A 23,665-nucleotide genomic window follows, 5' to 3' on the forward strand; every position below is an offset into this window, starting at 1 on the left:
GCGTTTGGGGTGGAGAGGTGGGGATGGAGGTGCCCAGGAGAGGAATATGCTCACCAAGCTACTTTCCAAGGCTTGCCTGTCCACAGCTCACTACATGAATTCAGGATGGGGTCCCCGCTATCCTGAAAACTCATCTTATTCATTCTTGCCCCTCTTATTTAATGCTTCTCTCCATCAATCCCCATTTCCCATCCTTCATGATCTGGCTAAGGTCCTATCTTCCCAATAAGCTTTCCCTGAATGTTCTTCTCTGCACCGATTTTACCTTCTGGGAACTCGAGCTCACTAATAATTGATACCATTGTTCTCAGAACAGCCTTCATTGGCCTTGCTTTTATCCTCACCATAAGTTCCTTAAATTCATGTGTTTTACTTATTCACCTGTCTCACATGGACAAGGAGAAACCACGTCTGACTTTGAAGGGTTTCGTGTAGGCTCCAGTAGGAGACAGAACTGGTACTTGAGTTTCAATCCAGGATGGTAATGACAACAGGGTCCAGTGAGAATACGACTGTCATAAAGAAGCAGGTGTAGTAACAAGAGGAAATCTTTCCACAATTGTGTGTATGAGTGTGTGTGTCTGGTAATGATGGCAGAAGGCTGTTTGGAAGAGCGATTTGAAGGCCCATCTCTCAACTTCCTTATGTGTTTGGCAATGAAAAAGACAGTGGGGAAAGGAAAAATAAAATAATAATTGTTTATTTCTCAGATTTTATCTAAAGGACACACACTTTACTGGTTTCTTTTAAACTGGATGATATATGAAGACCTAGCTTTAAAAATTAGATTATAGGGGCTTCCCTGGGGTCGCAGTGGTTGAGAGTCCGCCTGCCGATGCAGGGGACGCGGGTTCGTGCGCCGTTCCGGGAAGATCCCACATGCCGCGGAGCGGCTGGGCCCGTGAGCCATGGCTGCTGAGCCTGCGCGTCCAGAGCCTGTGCTCCGCAGTGGGAGATGCCACAGCAGTGAGAGGCCCGCGTATCACACACACACACAAAAAATTAGATTATAATCACTACTTTAGATGTAAATTACATGAAGAATATTAAATACAGGACTTAGAAGCACCTTCTGGAAGGATTTAAAATATGCCTGGATTTCCGGAAAGAAAATCCAGCAGGGTTTTAAATCAAATAAAATATTAAATTAATTAAGCATCATGAATTTTGAACAGCTCATAAAATATCACTGATCTAGCTCAGATATTGGTATTTCATGGGTACATGAATGAAAATAAGAGCCTTGCTTACAGATGAAAAATCTCAAATTTAGAACGCAATAACATCCTATGATTTTACAGTCCATTTATATTTCAGTATTTCCACATCCACTGTCTCAGGTTATTTCCCACATCAGTATGTGAGGTAGGATCCTTGTCAGAGAGAGAATGGTGATTTCCTGGCCCAAGGACTCTGAGTTAGGGATTGGCCATTATCTCCACTTCCAGGCCACCATTTACCATTCTACCACACAAAACGCACCCTTCAGATGCTCTGATTCAGCGATGCTGAAAGTGAATTATATATTGTAAAAAGTCATATTTTTAATTTAACTTCAATTTTTTATTATTGAAGTAGAGTTGACTTACAATGTTGTGTTAGTTTCTGGTATACAGCAAAGTGATTCACCTACACACATATATATATATTCTTTTTCATATTCTTTTCCATTATAGGTTATTACAAGATATGGAATATAGTTTCCTGTGTTATACAGTAGGTCCTTGCTGTTTACCTATTTTATATATAGTAGTTTGTATCTGCTAATCACCTATATGTGGAATCTAAAATATGATACAAGTGAACTTACTTACAAAACAGAAACAGACTCACAGACATAGAAGACAAATTTATGGTTACCAAAAGGGAAAGGGGTGGGGAGGACAGAAAAGCGGTATTAATTTTTCGCTGGACAAACATCACAGACACACAAAGAGTAGAGACAAGGGCATCTGAGAAATTTCATAAATAATGATCTCATTTCTAAAAGACTTCTTCATTGTAATTCTTTTGAGGCTGGTGAATAATTTTAAAAGTAAATTATATAGTCACCCAAGGATAGTGATCAGAAATATTGGCTTTCTTCTTGTCACCATCAGGGGTTGCTATAGGGAAAAGGTGGTGGTCTCGTCAACCAACCGTAACAAACAAGAAACAGTCTTGCTAGACGACCCTGTGTGGCCACCCAGTTCTATAGATGCTAAGCGATTGTAGTTTAAAAATAAACCAACCCCTCCAAACCTTTATTAATAAATCCTTACTACTGTTTCATAGTTAAGAAGAACCCAGCCTATGTTGATTTATAACATGATTTAAAATATCAAGTCAAAGTTTTGTGTGTGACTTAACCTGGAGAACACTGCCGAGCTATAACTTCAAAAAAAAAAAAAAAAAAGGTAACATGTAGGTCAAAGGTCTACTGAACAGAGAACAAGGACTCACATTAAAAACCAGCCAACATAAGAATGCTGGAACCTGCTGGGGCCTGTCTGTATTTCCCATGTTTTAGAGCATTTTCTAGCACTTACTCGGCAAGCAGGATGCTATCTGTCCCTCGTGTATTTTCACAGAAGTCCATTTGCTTTCCTTCCCTGGCCTCTTTGCCATGGGCTATGTCCATCATCGGGCACAATCTATGTGGCAGAAGTCAGTGGAGCTCCCTGCGGAAAAGCCTCTGAAAGCCAGATGGGCTATTTAAAACCAAAGTTTTCCCCTTTTCTTACAAGAAGGCTTTTAAATGACCAAGGTTTCCTTTTTATCTCAGTAATAGTTTTTCTATTTCAAAGACAATTTGTAACTAGGGTAATAAAGACTACAAAACCTCGTTATTTATCTTTCTTCATCTATTTCTCTATATTTTACTAAAAACCAATTCATACCGACAATAATTTGGGTATTGATCTCTGATTAATTATCGCTATTACTGGATTTCAAAAGATCTCCATACAATTTTCAACACTTGTCATTTGAAATAACACAAGATGCCAGAAGAACTGAAACAAAATATTACTGTTAAAAAATCAACTTAAGCCAAAAAAAAATTCTAGAATGCAAAAAATTCCACAAACTAAAATATAAATGTGAGTAGAATGGCAAAGCAATTAAGAGAAATTGTGAACATCGGTGCAAGCTGCAATAGCTTTTCTCCAATTGTAACTCTTCTGTCATTTTATGCCAGAAAGTGCACATCTCGAAGGCTTTATCAGAGCAGATTATTAAAAAGGTTTAATAAATATTTTCTTAAAACCATATATTTGAAGTTAGGAAAAATACCATTTCTATAGATAATGAAAAAAACTTTAACAGTACATTTTGGTAAGCAGTTTTGAGGTTCTAAAAAACTAATAAACTGAAAGACTTCAACTATATATTTGAAAAGCTATAGACAGGCAGACGGAAGTCGGGGTGGTTGTCCTTATTAGATTATTATTGGACGGTTCCCGCTTCATAACGAGCCCCAGATCGGCGAGGTGCAGAGAACTGTGGAGCTGTCACCCTTCAGCGTCCCATTAACAAACCCCTGTCCTTGTTTTTTGTCTCTCCTCACTGGTTGGAACTCCAATCTCTCTAACAGAGCAAACAACATTATATACAAAGACAGAGTTAGAATTCGTGTGATTTTCTCCTCTAAAAGAGAGCAATAAAACCGAAAGGAAAATAAACCAAGCGGGGTTTCCAGAGCCCTCTGGGTTTCGGGCATGCGCATCTGTGTAGTCCCTCCCATCTATCGTGGCAAATCCTGACACCTTCTTGCTGCAGAATGACAGGAATGTCCCCACCTCACTGCTTCTCTGGGGCACTAAAACACTCAGAAAGGCATTCCACACAACCACCGCGATTCTGTGATGTCTCCATCCAGCTCCACCTACTAGTGTGAACACAGGGGAAGACTGCTTTGAACAAACTACGATAATAAAGTAACGAAGGATTTTACGATGCTAAATTCCAAATTCGTTTCCCCAAATGAAGAGAACTAGAGTTCTTATGAATCTTAACTTCCAACTGCTATTGTGAAACAGACCTCTCCACTCCCAGCAAACCATTTGTATATTTCAGACATACTACTAAATAAAATGAAAATATGAGAAGAGATGGTCACCCCCTGCAACTGTCGATCAATAGAACTAAGTTATTAGGGAAACCTGGGTTTGCCTCAAAGCTGAAGCTTAACCAGTTAAGAGACCAGACTTAACTTGAATTACTTTTCGTGTGAAAATTGTTTGCACTTCCTTAGCTCAAACAGATTGCTAAACAAAATGTCATTTTCTTCCTATGACTCAGCCTCAAAATTTTGAACAGTTTCTTGTTTTCTGTGGTTGATGGTACTCTTAAGTCTATAGTGTATAGGACGGGGGGGGGGGCGGGGGGTAAATGAATGAATGGGGATGCCAGCAATAGGTCTGGAACTTGTGTTTTTAAGAAATTATAACTAAAAGCTTGATTTCAAGTCAGATGCCTCTTTTACATAAAAGGAGAATAAAATTTGCTTATGACAAGCTTAGCAGATATTCTGTGAAACGGGTCAGTGAATCATAGGCTAAAGCAGTTTCTCCTAAGTTTCTTGCCCTTGGTACATGTACGCACGCACGTGTGCACACACACACATACACACAGACATACACATAAACTCACACGCCCCCCCTTCATTCCTGTTGTCAGTGCCCTTTGATTGGCAGCATTGAAAACACTATCTACAGGATCTGCACGGTTGACCCAGGGGTCTCCAGGCACCCTCTGTCCATCCACACTCCCTCATTCAACTCACTCATTTGCATGTTTGTCAATGGCGTGTGAAGAAAAATCTCACACCATCCAAAACTTCTTCCAGAAACACTGAAGCTGACCCTGGGGAGCAGGCAGATGTCAAAAACTACCAGCAAGGATTTCACTTCCTCAGGGTGAACTCTACAGTTGTCCACGAACAGAAACATCTTGTCTTTCTCTGTTAAACTTAAGCTTCTAATCTTTCACTGGATGTACAAAAGAGATCCAATAAAAGCAGAGATAGAATTTTCCAGAATCTTGCAGCAAAGGTAAAAGCAATCAGATTTTCCAGTCCCTGAGGTTTTACTCTGTGGGCTTTTAGTATTAGTGCATTTAAAAACGAGTGCATTTAAAACTCTGATCCTTGTTTGCCTTAAAGCGGCATGCGCCAGATTCACCGAAGCCTGCCACGGACATGAGTGTTGAACATTGGAGCTGGAAGGATCCAGAAGGTTCACCTGGACTAAACGAGGGCACCAAGGCTGGCCTAGTTCACAAGATAAGGCAGCGCCAAAATGCCCACAAATTACCAGTTCAACCTTCTCCTTAAGTGTCGTGAAAATGTTAAAACACAGTGCTCGGAAATGAGCTCTCTAAAAAAAGTTTTCTAAGCTTCACGAGCTGGTATTTTTTTTACTACTTACATAGCTAGCCGTGTAATGCAGTATCTCAGTTCCCAAAAGAGCAAATCCACCCTTCAGGAAACATACTACAGGCAACTACATTTCGTTGTTTTTGTCGTTTTCTGTAAGTGCCTCCCCTATAGGTGTGGTCATTTAAGCGTATAGAAAACATGGCAGGGTCGACAGTTCTAAACCATTCTCCATTTTGATGTATTCGTCAGCATATTCAGATTCTTAACCTTCAAAGCCATTGTTCAGGTTCGTTGCAGGGATGAAATAATATATGTAAGATAATTAGAAAAGTGCTGGGCATATGGTAAGTGCATATGATAAACAGTCGCTGTTTTTTTGTGTTATGGGCAGCAGAGTTTTCCATCTCGATAGAGCATAGCTTGTCACGTTCCCATCTTCCTCCCTAATCTTGGTTTCCGAACTAAATAATTTGGTGTTCACACGGCTATGACCTCCCTTTTCCCCACCAGTTCCTCACACTCAAGTCGCACTGTGGCTGCAGGGATTCCTGGGGCGTAAGGACCTGGTTGATGCCGCTTTCTTTCCCATCACGGCAGAGCTGAGTTTATTTCTTTGTCCGCGTGGCCCTTCTGTGTTACCCACTGCTCCTGCTTTCCAGCGCCCACCACCGCTGCTGCCAACACAGCCATTTCTCTCTTCTGATTTTCTTCTTCACGTTCTCGGCTGTTCTCTCTTGTTTCTTCTGTACGTTTGTATCGTGTACACAAAGCCTGACCCTTTTGATAGTGATTCTCCTTCCTTGCCAGCACATGAGTTAGATCTGGCTCTTTCTTTGCTACGCCTGTTTGGTTACTGGGTTCTTGGAGCTCTCTTTGCTGGTTATATATATATATACATATATATGTGTACAGACACATATATAATAGTATACATATTAAATTTTTTATATTTATTTCATATAGAGAGAATTTTTTTTCCTCCTGGGGAAGGGGAGAGAAGGAGAATTTAGGTAATGCTTCCTAATCTGGAACTATTTCAGAAGCCTGGATTATGATGATGATGATGATGATAATAATAACAATAATAATAATAATCACCCCTCCCCCACCACTACCACATCACTGCCACAATGAACACAGTAAAGAAAAATAAGCCTTTGAATGCGGACTACGTGCCAGATGTTGGTCAGTGATATACACGGATAATCTCAATGAAACCTCACAATGCTACTGTGGGAACAGATAATATTATCCCCACATTTGAGACGAAGAAATGGAGACATGAGACGTCAAGCCCCATGCTGAAGTCCCACGGACAGCAAGGGCAGGGCTGTTGCACAGGCAGTCTGACTCTAGAATTTACGTTGTTAGCCACAGTGCAAGATTTCACTGTACCTTTAAGTCCAACCTTCTAAATCTCACAGAACCAAACAGGTGATCATCAAAAATTTTCCTGAAGTGAATCAGCATAACACTCACTGAGTCATCTGGGTTACTAGAATATTCTTTCTAGTATCGTGAAATCCTAACATTACGAAATCTTAGTAACTAAATCTCTGAATAACTCATCATCATACCTTATATTTAAAAGGTATATATTTAAAAGTTCAAAGGATATTGGAGAAAATACTAGGTAAAACGCTCCCAAATCACTAAAAAACATATACTGTCATCCAAGATTCTAAGATCTTTTAACAGATATAAGATTGATACAAGCAAAAATCACTGTTATTCATTAAGGATAATAGAATTTAGAGAATTTTGACAATAATTTCAGACATTATAGAAAGTTTTATATTAAAAAGAAGTATTGAAAAGACAAAGGTCTATAGACTCCCATGACTGGGCACATAAAATCATTTCATCCACTTCATTTTCTACAATGCACTTAATATTTAAGAAATACATATTAATCAGAGTTTACTTATTTATCCACATTTGACCATAAGGAGTTTATAGCATATTACGTATCATTATCCATCATCAGACTGGCAACTTTCAAGTTAATAGCATATTATTCTTTGGCTTGGTGTGTGAAAGTCATATTTTAGATTATTCTGAAAATGAGTGAGGTGCCATTATAGAAATATCCCTATGAAATAATACCTCAGTCATGGAAAAAGGGCTCTAAAATCCCACTGGAAAGGCCATTCAACCAGGGGACGCCTAAAAACACAGAAAGTTGTAACGCAACATCCCAGATGCAATGAAACCTATAACTAGAAAAGCAATGCTATATTTGGTGCTACACATGTCCTTATTTCTGCTTTAAAACAGACTTTTTTCAGCCTCCAAATTAACGTTCTTTTCTCCTCTTTCATGTCCACTCTTCTCTCTACACTGACGCTATGCTTACAACTCTGACAGCTAGTTAGTCCTCTTAGGAACTTTCCTGCCACATAAGCTTTGGATCTGCGAGGACAGAAAGATAAAGCTAAGTCAAGGGCAATATTTCTCGAACTCTCTGAGACCCACAGCATGCTTCTCTTCTCCTAACCCTTCCCAGGCTGACAATTTAGCAAAATATAATAGTTATGTATGACTAAAAGAATGAGATGAAAAAAGAAAAGACACAGAGTGCATGTCTGATTTCACCACCATAAGATTTACTACGGACGTACCATGAAAGTTTCTAAACACTTAACTCGCAATTTCTGTACTCAGCCCATTGTGGATGGTAACCAAAGGGCCGCACATGCGCTCAAGCCCAGGAATCACACATGTAGTTACCTCTCCTCTCCGGAAGGCGCTTCACCTGTTTCATTCTGACCTTTAGGATCCACTTCTCCTTAAAGAGACTGGATGCCCGGAGTAGAACGGAACCGACCATAGTGCCAGATTTTTTTCCCCATAACTCTCCTAAGACTCTGCAATTGCATAATGTATTTGTCTGTTTGCCTACTGTCTCTCTCCTTGACACCAATGAAAGCTTTAGGAGCGAACAGACTTTGCTTGCCTTATGATCCGTTTCATTACTAAAGCCTAAGACTATTCGATCCTTTAATGAAGTCTCATCGATGTTTGTTCTTTCTATCCCTTTACTTAACTGATATTCAGCATGTGGAGAAACATAGCTCTTTTCCAATAGCAGCTTTCAAGTTTTGGAATCAAGCACATGAGTAATATCCTTCTAACACTAAATGCTATCTGTCATAAGGTAATTTTAATTTTGTAGCCATCAAATATATCAAAACTTTACAATCCATACCTTTTTATACCAAAGGCAAAACCAAGTATGAAAGGATTAATGAATCTGGTCCCACAAAATTTTAGCTTCCCGTGCAGGAAAAAAAGCTCTTAAAAATGATAAACCGGAAATACATCTATAAAACATTACTAAAGTTTAAGAGACGTAATATAAGAAATAATAAGAAAAGACAAACACCACCATGCAAGAAAAGAAAAACTGGTTTATCAGCTCAATTTTCTAAAAATACACATGAAAACAACAATAAAATCTCGGATCTTCCAAAATGACAATTTTTTTTTAAAGTAAAATATTTAACGTGTTCACGCTAATTCACAGCCCTTCCTTGTGGAAATATATAACAAATCCCTAAGAGTTGAAAACAGTTTATCTAGCAATTCCACACTTAAGTTTACTCAAAGGAAATAATTAAGCATGCACTTAAGATATTCGTGGCATTGCTCCAGACGTCCAATAATAGGGGGGTTAGTTAAATAAGATATATCTGTGAAACCATGCAGCCATTAAAATGATGCCATAAAATAGATTTTATTGATGTGAAAAGATGTCTATAACATAGCTGTTACTTAAAAGAGCAGGTTGCTAAGTCTACCAGCGGATGAATGGATAAAGATGTGGTATACACACACACACAATGGAATACTACTCAGCCATAAGAAAAGAAAGAAATTTTGCCATTTGCAGCAACAAGGATGGACTTGGAGGGTATTATGCTAAGTGAAAAATGTCAGACAAAGGTGGACAAATACTGTATCACATCACTTATATGTGGAATCCAAAAAATAAAACAAATTAGTGACTATAACACAAAAGAAACAGACTCACAGATACAGAGAACAAACTAGTGGTTACCAGTGGGGAGAGGAAAGCGGGGAGGGATAAGATAGGGGGAGGGGATTGAGGGGTACAAACTATTATGTATAAAATAAATGAGCTACAAGTATGTATTGTACAACACAGGGAATATAGCCAGTATTTTGTAGTAACTATAAACGAAATATAACCTTTAAAAATTGTGAATCATTATGTTGTACTTCTCTAACTTATGTAATATTGTACATCAACTACACTTCAATAAATAAACAAATAATTTTTTTTTAAATAGCAGGTATTTAAATCTACTATAGCTTGGCACTATTGAAAGGATGCATATCATTTGTTAAACTGATTAGCAGTAAAAACAAAATATTAGGCGAATGTTTAAATTAGGTGAGAACAATTTTCAAGTATTTTAAACACATCTGCATGATAATAATCTGCTAATTACAGTAATGCCTACTCTTGAAACAGCTCTGACAACTGTAAGCTTTCAGCTGTCATCCATGTGACTTGCACTTACATTATGTTTTGTCTATAGTTTGAAAAATCAGAACCCAGGGATGCGTCGTTGGAAGCAATAGCTTGTAGATGCATTTAGTGGCTGTCAATTTGATCTCCTGGTCTTTGGCAGATCATTTGGTCAACACCTATCACATGCTCTATTTCCAGAGCCGTGATAATGAAAATGAAGAAAACATACCCCTTTGAGACAGGCTGATTGGTGACACCAAGTGCCAGGGTTTTTAGCATGTATCATACTACAACCTCTTACATCCTTGACTTTGCTTTTTTTTTTTTTTCACTCTTTTTTTAGTTGATAGAAGCAAAGGCAGAAAACTTCAATGACACAAAGAATTTTAGAGCTTTTTGTAAAAGAACCTGAGTGATCATCCAGTCTAACCCCTGGATGTTATAAATATGGAAATTTAGGCCTGGAGAGCAGGGAAGTAAAGAACCAGACTAGAACCAGGTATCTTGCCTCCAAGCCCAGCCCACTTTCACCATCATCCGCTACTTACACAGAATATCAGGTGCCACTTTAGAAAGCAATTATTGTCCCACAGGATTAATGAAAAGAGCAATGCCAGTGTGTATACAGACCTTGCATCTGGTAGCTGTACGGTGCCTGTCCAGGTTGAGGGGTCCCAAAGCTTGTACCATAGCTGAGAAATCCTGTCTGTCCAGGTGACTGAGACTGTGACAATCCACCTTCAGTCTTGATGCCTGCCCACAATGCACCTAAATCAGTTAGTGATAGCTTATCTATCTGTTCATTTTCAAAAGCTGGTCCATATACAAAAACACTCCCACAACTATCCAATTACAAACGCTTCCCCCCCGCAGTGTTATCTCAATAACCGAGGCCATAGAGTGAAATACCCTTCACTGTAACTTCAATTAAAAAGAATAAAACCAGGATTATTACAGATTTCAATGTGTATCTGCACTATTCTTTTCTTTTGTTTTCCTGAATTCCATTTTCTATAAAATTTAACTCCAGTGATATCATTTCTATAATTAGTTGTATTGCTTTACAAGAGTTTAAGATCATCTTTACAGTCCAGAAATGGCCATAATTGAACTTGAACATTATTCTAAATGTTGTTGCATTAACATCAGAATCAAAATATTTTTTCTAAAAAGTGATTAATTAGAGTCTCTAGCCTCATAACATTAAAAACATTTTTTTTCTTTACTCTTTCTACCACAAAGCTGATTTTAGTACACATCACAGTTTGAGGTCAGAGGTAGCAATATTGGGCATAGAACTAAGCAACACAGGGGGAAGCCTTCTCCCAGATATCCAGATCCTACAGGCAGTAAGCACAAGAGAAGAAGAAGAAGAACTCAATCCTATAGAACAGCACAGTGCTTTATAAACAGCACAGAGAAATTGACAAGTAGTTCTCCTTCTGTCCCTTATAGTTTCAGGTTTTTATTCAAATATAATTGTTTTAAGTGTAACATAAAGTACACTTTCTTTTCATCACATAATGTAAAAATAGTGTATTTGTGGCCCCCCAACACTTCCCAAAGTGCCAAGCTGACATCCTAATTTCAGGACTTGGGTTTGGCGGTATCGTTGTACAGGGCTCAGCCCTGGATCATAATTAAAGACACTCATGAAAGTTAACAACTGTCCTTAATTCCCACAGAGGGAGGGGATGAAAATTTCTGCCAAGGGAATTCACATTTTGGAATAATTTTACTTTTCACTTAAGATAAATAATATCTTTGGGATCTAGAATACACAGTAGTCTCACTGTTTATTTCCATTTTAGGGGAATTTCATCAGTAGAATGAAGTTAGGTAACTTTCCTAAGGCAGTGGAAGAATCTGACTCTTGGCGAAGAGAGCCTACTCTAATTCCTGAAGTATCTCTAAGTAACCTCATAATGGCCTTACATTTCAGTCTTAACACAACCTTAGCATTTTTTAAAAATGTGACTTTCCCTGTACAGGCAATCCCAAACCAATGAATAACCCAAACTTATAAATGGTCCCTGGAAAAACAAGTGCCCAAGACAGGTGGTTAGATGGCTCTAGAAAACTCCCTTCCTTTTCAGGGTGTCACAACAGAGATTTTCCCCCTTCTCTCTCCATTTGATGCTATAATGATCTGCTTTCAGTCTTCACCTGTGCCACCTCTGTTTTTAGCCTGGAGGCTCAGGATGGGAATCTTTGTGATAAGAACAGGTAAGGAAAAGCAGGAAGAGGTAGAAAACACCCATAGCCACACCTGTGTCCATAGCTTCTATCCACAAGCTGTCAAACTCATCTCACTGGTCGACTCCACGCAGATCCAGTGAAGAATGGCACGACCTCTTCCTCCTCGTGGACCCCTTGCTCTTACTATGAAAAGATTTGCCTATCTTTTCTTATTGGGTCTAGGTGAAAAGTCAGGGGACACAAGTCCTTGGAGAAAGTCTTCTAGAACTATCAGGACCTTAACTATCAGCAGTTAAAACCCCTAAACGATGTGCTCTTCCTTCAGAGCAAGCAATAGGGAGAAGGCTGCCATATTTTTCCATGCACTGGCCCAAGAAAAAGAAAATGGCTGGTCAGAAGCACTGGGGCATCTCCTTGTCCTCAAGGTACGAAAAGAGAAGAAAGGAGGTGATCAGAAAAATACTAAGGACTGAGAATTATTCCCAGGAGATTTATAAGCATGGAAGGTCCTGGGATCAAAGCCCTCTACACTGAGACTCACTCTCACCACCTCCCCTATCCCCACCTACCACATGAAAATCCCCATCTTCATCCTACTAGTTCTGAGCCTAACCTCCGAACCTCTGCTCATCTCACTCTACTGGAACAACTATTTCAGACAACAGGGCCATCTGTTGATGGTTTAGAACTAGAGAAGTCCTTACCCCGCAGCCCAGAAATTGGCAAAGGGCCCTTCCATGACTGAATGGGGAAGAGAAAGAAAAACAAGAGAGTTGTGTGAGTGGCAGCCAAGGCGGTAACAGGAATGGTACCTTCCCCCGGCAGCACTGATAGGTCTACAGTACTTGAGTATTGCTTGTACTGGAAAATACATTTCTACTTCAAATAATCAGCTTACAAATAAATTTTGAGGATATAAATTGGGGACTGCCTTAACTCACATTATAGAATTGAAGTTACACAATTCAAACCATAGACTCTTTTCCCTCTTTTAGCATAAGAATAGTTTAAAAGTAAATTACAGACAAATTTAATCTATATTTAACGTTATTTTGAGAAACGACTAAAAGTCATGGAAATGAAAGATAATTCTAGAAAGTCCATTTTATGGCTGTTTTTAAAGTCTGGTTGAAAAACGCCTCCCTAGATCACATTCAGTTGTGATCTTTTTAAAATAAAACTATGAATGTTGAAGTCATACATAATTTAGATTTTAATTTCTATATATTTTATAAGAAATTTATATATATGGCCAATTTGGGGTAAAGACAGAACAAAAAAGCAAAAAATAATTTACCTTCTAATGATTAATGAAATGCTTAAAGAAGAACATTATTTCTTTCAGACTGAGAAAAGATTATTATGAAATAACGATAGCAGCAGAAGCATAATTAGAATATTGATCACAAAATACTCCACCAGTTTTTTCTATCAGTCTTGCTTCCAAACTTTCATGTATTTTTTTCTGGATCACTAGGTTTTATTTATTTCTTAATAAAATGCCAGGGCTTCCCTGGTGGCGCAGTGGTTGAGAGTCCGCCTGCCGATGCAGGGGATGCGGGTTTGTGCCCCGGTCCGGGAAGATCCCACATGCCGCGGAGCCTGCGCCTCTGGAGCCTGTGCTCTGCATACGGGAGAGGCCAGAACAGTGAGAGGCCCGCGTACCACAAAAAAAATAAATAAATAAAAATAAAATGCCAATAATCCATATGTTTCTCTTCCAACAAGTTGCAGTTTGTTTAAAATTACAGCTACCATTCAATGGAAGTGAAGGTATTCTGGAATCCTAAGCTTTTAAAAAATTAAACTTTGAGGTTTGGCTGGATTTATTTTTAATTTACAGGTATTGACCCTGTAACAATTGAGTTAAATTACACTAAGATAAAGATAATCTCCAGGTGGGAAGGAACAAATAGGGATGTGAGCTTTAAATGTTTCCTGATTGGCCTCTTTAAAGTGCAGCCCAAGCCATGATATAGATCACTTTTCCTAATGGTTGATAATGCTGAAATTTGAGTCTACTACCCCCCCTCAAGTTTAGAGCCAGGGTTTGTTGAACTCTGCTTGTACTTCTCTAATCATAGCTCAGCATCTGACAAATAGGAAATGAATCTTCACCCCAAAAGACTCCATTCACAGAAGTTTTATCAGAAATATGCACCAAAATACTTTGGATTCCAGAGCCAAGCGCTCAAGTGGCAAATTAAGAATTGAGATATAAATGGAAACAAAACAAAACAAAACAAAACGAGAGCAAGAGGGCATATGAACCATGGTATTTGCCACCTCTGACCTCAAGATAAGTAACTACCAGCTCTTCCAATGCTCATTAGAAACGATCATTTTAAGAATTTAGACACAAAAGGTGACCACCCTTTCTCAAGTGGCCCAAGAGGACCGTCTTTAAGTACCACTCCTGTGAAACTTTCACACGTACAGGTGTGCCCACTAGGCAACATCAGTGCTAAAGCCGAGGGATTACTCACCATAGGAGGAAATTCCATAGGGCTGTCCCGGCTGTGGGTACGTGGCATAGGCTGTAGCTTGTTGCATTCCTGTGGTAAACTGTGTTTGCCCATATGCAGCCATAGTTTGTGAGGAAGGGGTAGGGAGAATATGTGGGTATGGTCTGCTATTTGTCAGAAATGACAGAAAATAGAAAGCCCATGCATTAGATGGAAACATGCAAGGTAACTGATTAACAACCAAATCACAAATTCCAGTTAAGACTGTTTCTTAATGTATAACTTTCAAGTGTAATACACAAAGAACCAAAATACTACAGTGTCCCTCCTAGGTGATGCCCCAAATAAATTTGCGTAAATACATTCAGGTCTCTATGAAACACACTTTAGTTTAAACTAAGATGTAACACGTGGGCACCAGACACGACTTGAAATAAGGTAAAAGACTACTCAGAAAAGTTATTTATTGATTAAGAGAAAATATATCTTACTTGGAAGGATAAATCTGTGGTGGGGAGAATTGGTGAGATGGTCTTGGGCTGAAGCTACTGCTCCCAATGGCTGGAAAAAGAAAAATAATGCACAATAATCCAAGCAAAATACAAAATATGTATAAAGCACTGATATAGTTTCAACCATAGGTTGTGGCCACATGAAACCGTAGACCTTTTGGACCCGCAGAAATGGCAATTTCATAAGTCAACCTAACAGAAAGTTAAACTATATTAAGGAACCTATAGGAACTGATCAAGTGATTCGAATTTTAAATCAACTCTTAGAAAACATAGTCATAATATTCTTAAATACCTGTCAGTGGCTTTTACAGTGGCAATACTTTAAGAGCACAGGGAGTCCCGGCCACTGGTTGGAACCACCGCGCTGAAAGGGGAGGGATGAACTTGAATTACAGGGCTAGGCGGGACCGGAAGGTCCTCTGGTCTATTGTTTGTGTTCAAGGGGACACACGCCCCTGAGACTGTGTTACTGAGAAATGCAGTCTAATCTCCGCTCGGGGAAGTAGAAATAGGACAGATCCTCATTTGCCTGCATTGATTCAGCAATTTTTTAAAAATAAGAATGCATTCCTACAACCATCTAAAATTTCTCAAGTTGCAAACTAAGCCCGTTTTTTCTTGCATGGAGATGGATATTCCTTTGCCTTTCAGTTATATATGCTCCACTTCAGCATTCAAGTCACAAAGTTTTTTTTTAAAGAGATTATTTAAGCATTCAAGCAGAATCTCATTTCTTTTTAATCACATATACTTGATTCAATAAGTCTCAGAAATGCACGAAACTCTTCTATCAAATATTCTTCTACAATCATTCTGAACTAAAGAAGCAAAAAAAAAAACGTGTTTTTTTTCCAACATGAGGCCTTAAAATGGTAATTCTCAGCTTCTTTCATTGCTAATATGGGCCATCTATTTATGTACATAAATATCTACACACATTTACATATATACACATTTACATAAATATATACATATATACACACACACACACACACATATATATATATATATATATATATACATATATATATGTATTTCCCCTTTTCCCTTCAAACTCATCCTATGCTTTTCCTGGCTAAGATGCATATGCTTTTCCTGGCTAAGATGCATATGCTTTGGGTACAATTATTATAAGATGTAATATGTTTATTTTCTTCTACGAATAATCACTGTCTGCAGAGGCTCTATTATTTATTCATTATATTCTACATTAAAACCTTTCATAAGCTTCCATGAACTCCGGGTTTTATACATTTTCATGATATCACATCAGTACAGTTATGTTTCTCAAATGTAATTTTCTAGCTTGTGTTTGGGAAAACAGTGGTGGTTTTGGGTTAGAATCTCAAAACCTATGACTAATCCTTTCCCGGTAAAGCAAATAGGCCTAACCCAGTGACAAGAGAATAGATGAAGGTCAGCAGTACTCATGAGACCTGCCAGACTTCAACCCTCTGGCTGTTGGTCTGGCAGAGATGGAGGCCATATTAATGAGAGAAGGCAGGCCAGCTTGGCTGGTGTCCCCCATCTCTTGGCACATGTTGGGTCACTACTCTGTTCCAGGCATTGCACTCCATGCTGCAGATGCAAACATGCAAAGACAAGTCCTGTCGTCACACGTGGGGAGGCCAACATACAAATAGCTACGCGAGGATTAAATACAATTTATAGAAGGGAGAGAATGCCTGGACCACAAGCGCTGCCACTTGCCCAGGCCACCTGCAATTACAACCTTTCTAATCCCCTCTTCTAGGCCTGGAAAGAGACCAAGGGCAGAGAAGATTTATCCAGCAGAGCTGCTGGAGGGGTAATATCTTCCCTGGATCATCATAGATAGAAAGAAGTTTTTAAAAAATGAAACCACAACACAAATATGTACTACCACACAAAAACCCCCAAAGCCATCTGAGGATGGAAGCCGCAGAAATCCCTTTTATTCTTTTCTTGCTCTGTCCCTGTGTTTTTCAAATTATGGGTCACAACCCATGAAAAGATTGTAAACTCAACTTCATAGGTTCTGCTCAGCAATTTTTTATAAACAAATAGAATAAAAGAATAGAAGATATCAGGGTGATTGTACAGCATAAGGTGGGTTCCATGAAGCTCTGATTTAGATTATATGCATAGTATATGTGTGTACACATGAAGAAAGATTTGGGAGGTTGCAGAGTGTGGTCATACAAACACAGTTTCTGGAATTAGAATTTAATTTCAGCTCAGATTCAAGATCCAACTCTTCTACGTGGTCTTGGTCAAGTTATTTGATCCCTCTAAGCCCTGACATGTTCTCATGTAAAATGATGGCAGTAATACTACCTACACCTCATAGGATGGTTGTGAGGAGTAAATGAAGTAATGACATAAAGCAAATAATACTGTGTTTGTGTAAGAAATGTTTAACATCTCAGATTCCCAAATTCCCACTATCTTTGCCCCCACATTTGCCCTTTTTCTGTATTTTTAATTCTACTCGATGGACAGCATCACCATCTATCCAGCAAAATGCTTAAAAACAGGATTCTTTATCCCCATTTTATATATGGGGCTAGAAATTAAGTAACATGTCCAAGCAAATAAATAGGAAAGCTGGTATCTGAACCCACATCTGCCCACTCTTTCCACCAAAACATACTATCCCCTGACCCCCCTTCATAGAAACTAGAAACCTCAGAATCATCTCATTTTTTTCTCCCTCTGTGACTCTCAAGTCACCCATCTCCAATTCAGAAACACCCATTGAGCTGTGCTGCATTCTCCAGCCCTACCCTCCTGTCCCGGGGCGGGTCCTCATTATGTCTCACCTGGACTAGAGAAACGGCCATCTAGCTACTCACCCTGCATTCCACCCACTGCCCTTTGACTCTCACTTCTGCCACCACACTGATCTTCCTTACCCGGAAACTTCTTCACGTCCATTCCCCAGTTTACAACCTCTCACCTGCACTTATACTATCCCTAGAAAAAAATTCCAAATTCCTTGGAAGATTATATAAAGATATTCAAGCATCCACCCTCCTGTGGGTTTAGAGTTACACAGCATCCCTGGACTTGAGGACTGCCCGTGCATGCCATGCATTTTCCTGTCTGTCTTGGTTGGTCTTCATGTCAGAGCCTACTGCCATGTTAATGCTCTTCTTTCCTCTGCCTGTCAAACACTCTTCCACTGGGACTAAAACATTATCTTCTCTTTAGGATAGTATCTTCTTTCTCTGTACTTTTTGGAATGTTGTAAACACTGGCAAAGTTGCACTCACCACACTACATGATGGTTAGTTTATGTAGTGTATAGATGTTAGTTTCCTCGGCTACCCGTGAGCTTCCAGGGCCAAGGACCTCCTACTCTCCTTTGTGTCCTTGGCACCTGGTAGGGCCTGGCATGTGGTAGGTGATCAATAAATAACATTTGTTTAATGAGACTGTGAGGTTTAGGTCATAAGCAAAGTAGATATCTTTAAACCATAATAACTTGAAAGATGGTTAAATTATTTTAAGTTATTTATAAACACACAACAATAAACCTGATCTTTGGCAATATAAATGGGTCGATAGTTTTCCTTATGAAATAGATGTGAATAAGAACCCAGATGCTGCCCGAGTATTTGCTGCTACTTACCTGTGTGCACCTAAAATTACTGTCTATGTAATGCCATGTAAACAGCCATACCCTTAGGGCTTTCTCTAAATTCAAACCCCTGTGATCTCTGTGTAGCCTAAAGTCAAGAATCTTCCACCTTCTACCTCAAGTACGTTTTTCCTTAATTGCCTAAAACACTTTAAACTTTTTAATAATAATCTAAGAATTCAGATTATTTTTAATTTCATGAGACCAGAATAACCTAAGGCAAAAAGAATGCTCCCAGGCCATTTATCAAGGTAAATAAATTGGTTCTCTTACCATTAGTAAACTCCAAAGGCCACATGGCAGAGCCCTGGGGATGTAGGGACAACAGGTCCTTCTTTGTTTTAGCACTCTTGTTTCCTATCATTGCATTCTTTCTCCTACCTCTCACATGTAAGTTAAAGAAGCTCCCCAAATCTTACTGCAGGAAGGGAGAGAAGGACCCATGGTGAACTAATATTCACAAGCTAGAGAAGCCACTGAGAAAGTCGATAGAAATCTAAAAATTAGCAAGTCCTCAGTTCACGGCTCCCCTGGGCTCCCATCTCGTCCATGTCAACATCATTCAGCTGGACACACAGGTCAAAAGCCTAAAAGTTAAGTTTTGATTCTTCTCCTTTCCTCATACCCTTTTATCCTAAGTCCAGTCAGCTCTCCCTTCCAAATATAGGCTAAAAATGACAACTTCTCACTCTCTCTTGTCTGCCACTCTGTTCCAGTCACCAACGTTGGCCGTGGCCATCAGAGAGGGCAGCCAGGGCACTGCCCCCTGACCTCACCTTCCCTCCCCTCCCAGATAGGATACCGGCACACTGCATCCTGCTTCAGTGGTTCCTCCAGGAAACACGTGGGCTAACACAGTCCTCTTCTTCTGCACCAGGAAATGCTGGTCTCCCTGCTTCTCCTTACCTTCTTCCCACCCTTCTCCCAAAGAGAATTTTCCACATGACAAACAGTGATCTCTTAAAAACATAAATTAGATCATCATGTCAAACCCCTCCTTGCCCTCAACTCCAAACCCTGTTATCCTGTTTCATTTTGATTAACCCAAACTTATTCCCTCACTTCACTAAGACCTCTGCTCAGATGCCCTTTCCTGAGAGAAGCCTTCCTTCTAAAAGACACCCCTACCCACTCTTCACCATAGTCTTTGATCTGCTTTCGTTTTCTTCAGAGCACTTTTCACTGCCTATTTACTTATATTACCACTTACCTATTTATCATTTGTCTCTCCCACAAGAATGAAAGCTCCATGAGAGCAGGGACCTGTCTACTTTTTCACCTCTATAGTCCCACTGTCTAGAACATTGCCTGGCCCACAGTAGGTGCTCAATACAGAATTGTTGAATGAATGAATCAGATCCCAAAAGGTAGATCTTTTCATGAACAATTACGAAAACAAGAAATCATATTTGTCAGATGTGATTCTTTTCTCCTCTAGAAATTTCCGATTTTCAAATACCCCCAGACATCAATGTTGAATGAATGCATATCAATTGACATTTTATTTAACAAATGAATAACAAATTTGGGCTTTGTGGAAGTGGAAGCAGCAGCAGGCAAAGACATTTTGTAATCCCTCAAAGCACATTATTTTCAACTCCAATTGTTCTTAACATTTTAATCATTAAAATATTGCTTTTCATTGGTCAATAGTAAATGAGCAGAACGTCACTGTGTTTTAAAAACACAATAAACAACCTTGCATTTTTCAATTCAGCCACATGCCTTGGAAAAATCAACCTCTCTCCTCCAGTTTCCCCACACCAGGATACCTGGAGATTTCACTGGAGAAGAGTGAGCCTCACTGCCTCCTTAATGCTTTAAGATGCTAGGGTTCCTTGAAGGACAAAGGTGGAAACAGCTATTACCAGTGTCAGGATGACTCCATATCTTCTTTATCCTTGCTATTTCCTTAAGATACCCAGAATATTAGGGATGTGAATTTTTAAGTTATCATAGAGAAGGAAGGTAGGCATAGTGACCACAGAGGTAAAGACCATCTTGGAGTTAATTCTTGGAGATTGCTTTCTCCAGCCTCCTCTTCCTCTTATAAACCCTAAGTCCTATTCACAGCCACTCCAGCATGCCATGGTTTTCACATCTTTACTTATGAAAGGTGGGGGGAGAGAAGGAGATGTGGGTGAAGGGGATGGAAGAGGAGGGGGAAGGAGAAAGAGGAGAAAAAGAAAGAGGAGGAGAAGAGGAGGAGAGAAGGGAAGAGAAAAAGTAAAAGACAACAGTAAATGAAGGTCCATCCCCATGGTGCTCTGTGCTTCCTATGCCTTGACCCAGTTCCCCAGGTCACCTGATCCTTTCCTCTGCGTCCAACACAGACCATCAATCTATGGCAAATGAGATTCTCTACAGCTTCAGTCTCTTCACCAAACTATTCCTCCACCCTCCGCTAAGCCCTCCTCCAAGGCCCTTACTTCTCCTGCGTATCTTTTCCCAGTAGAGGCTGCTCATTCTCTCAGATTCCAGACCTACAAACACATCCTCCTTGTTGTTTCTTCCAAATCATTGTTTTTCTGCTCTCCCACGAAACCCTCCCTTCTCTGAGGTTCCTGACAACTCTTTAACACTTCCATGAATGACCCACCTCCTAAGCACTTCCCTGCATTTATCAAAAACTTTAGTATTTGACTGTGTCCCCTGACACATCCCAACATCATCTTGGGTCATGCATCCAGCGCTTTTCTCATTTCTGTCTTGGCCTCAACTCTGGCCTTCTACGTCAACCATCAAGCTCAAGACCACATCCTGGACCTCTTTCTCCATTCCAGTCTTAAACCACAACAGCACTGACTGATTTCATTTGTTTATTTACAAACATGTACTGACCACTGCGTATGAGCTCCATTCTATGATGGCCACTGGGATTGTAAGTGTGAACAAGACAAACAGTATCTGTTCTCATAGGGCTACAGTTTAGCAGGAGGAAAGATGATGCAAAGATGATGCACAGTTTAGCAGAAGGAAAGATGATCCAGTAATTTTTAAAGGAGTGATAAAGGCTGAGGAAGGGAAGTACAGAGAACCAACTCCAGAAGCATCAGGTGGAGGCCTCACTGAGTTCTGAGATTAAGGAAGGAACATCCTCTTCTTCCAGAATTTTCATTCCTTTATTCCCATCTCATCTATTCTCCAACCCATCAAGAGAGGCAGGCCCCCTGACATCCTTATCCTCTCTCAATTTATTATCCCCTTCCTTCACTTTTTTCTATCTAGCCTAGATACATGAAGTTATTTGAAACTCGTCTTTTACTGGCATCCTCAATTTTCTTCTCATATTGAGTCACTTCAGAGAGAAAAGTAGAAGCCATCATTCATTCATGTATTCAATAATTTATCTAGTAAATATCTGAGTGCCTAACACAAGCTGGATACGTTTTCAGGTGTCAGGGATACAAATGAACAAAAGAAGACCAAATCCCTGCCATCTCAAGCTTACATTCTGGTGGGGGTGAGAGACCAGCAATAAACCTAATACACAAGTGGATGATATAGTTTGTAAAAGGTTCGAAGTGTTATTGGGTGGGTGGGGGATTCTGGAAGTCTATAGTAAGAGTTTTGTAACACTGAGTAAGGTGGTCAGGGTGAGCCTCAATGGTGGGATTTGAAGGTGGTGAAGCAGTCAGGCAGGTGCACAGAGACGTGTTCCAGGCAGAGGCACTGCCCCTGCAGAGGCCCTTATTAGAGGAACAGCAGGAGGCAAGGGAAGCAGGCAATAAGGTCTGATGGGGCTTGCAGGCTAATTGTAATGAATCGGCTTTTATTCAGAGATGAATGGGAGCCACTGGAAGGTTCGAACAGAGGAATCAGGCAGGAATTCCCTCAAAGTCTTGTCTCCTCCTCCTCCACTTCAAACTCATCTGTGTTACTTTCCATCAATCTTCCCTGATATTTCTGTGGAAAAGTTATTCCTTTTCTAGGCTGACCCACTTCTGTTCTGAATTTAAGCCATTGCTGCCCCATCAGGGTCACCTCTACCTTTCACCCCTGCCTCTATAAAGTTCGTGCTGGCAGCCCAAAACACCCTGACCTAAATGCCATCCCCAACCCTCCAGCCCTCTTTCTAACAGACTACCTTCTCTTCTTCTCCCTTTACCACTTATCGACGTGAGAGACATTTTTCTCTTTCCTGTCTCCACTTCCTCATCGTATTCATTAAGTCATTCATCCACTCAATAAACTTTATGAGCACATACTATCTGCTAGGAACTATGCTGGAGACACAGAAGTAGGGCATGTAGGCCAGCGGGCACAGGGGGAGATGAAGCCCGCTTGTCCACTGAAACTGCCATAGGTTAAATTCATTCATGCTTCTCATTTTTTATTTTCTTATTTTGAAATAATTTGACAACTGGAGAAAAGTTGCAAGAATAGTAGAAAAACTTCCCAGATCTCTTTCACTCAAATTCCACAAATGGTAATGTTTTATGAGATTAACTTTATCCTTTATTCTCTTTCTCTCTCTATATGTGTGTATTCTGCACATGTATAACTCACATTTTTTTGGAGTTGCAAATATGATGCCCCTTTACTCATAAATACTTCTGTATGTATTTCTTAAAAACGAGGAATTTCTTCCCCACAGTACTGTGATAAAAATCAGGAGAAACCATGATGCAATACTATTATTCACAGATACTTTCAAAAAATTATCTCTTTGCAGTTTAGTATGTGATTTTTAACTTGTACTTTAAAATGATTACTTTTTAAAAGTATGAATGTTATACATATGCTCTGCAAAAAAAATATGAAGAAGGCAGAAGGAATAAAATTCAAATTATATTCCACCATTCAGAGAGAGCCAACCATTAATTTTTATACACACAGACACAAATACATACAAATAAATGTCTTTTTAAACAAAACTGTGATTATACGGAACATATTACTCTTTTATAATCTGCTTTACACTTAATATAAGTAAACATTTTCTCATGTCATTAAGTTTTTTTAAAAAACCATTTTTAAAACCTGTATCTGAATCTATCATATAGA

The 23,665-nt window shown here is 39.4% G+C and overlaps 1 protein-coding gene across 11 annotated transcripts in view; it reads right to left on the minus strand.

Moving 5' to 3' along the window:
• EYA1 (EYA transcriptional coactivator and phosphatase 1) overlaps nucleotides 1–23,665 on the minus strand; it is a 159,277-nt gene that overhangs the window by 102,520 nt on the left and 33,092 nt on the right. For 5 of the 11 annotated variants that reach the window (XM_030859578.2, XM_060287380.1, XM_060287379.1 and 2 more), the window contains 3 exons: nucleotides 15,013–15,082; nucleotides 14,543–14,688; nucleotides 10,488–10,625 (listed from right to left, as the gene is read on the minus strand). In XM_030859578.2, the coding sequence (XP_030715438.1) occupies nucleotides 10,488–10,625; nucleotides 14,543–14,688; nucleotides 15,013–15,082 (354 nt within the window). The remainder of the gene's footprint in view (nucleotides 1–10,487; nucleotides 10,626–14,542; nucleotides 14,689–15,012; nucleotides 15,083–23,665) is intronic. The other 6 variants (XM_060287378.1, XM_060287376.1, XM_060287383.1 and 3 more) reach the window with 5 other exon arrangements.

This window comes from Globicephala melas, chromosome 17 (assembly GCF_963455315.2).
Source record: "Globicephala melas chromosome 17, mGloMel1.2, whole genome shotgun sequence".
NCBI classification, from domain to species: domain Eukaryota; kingdom Metazoa; phylum Chordata; class Mammalia; order Artiodactyla; family Delphinidae; genus Globicephala; species Globicephala melas.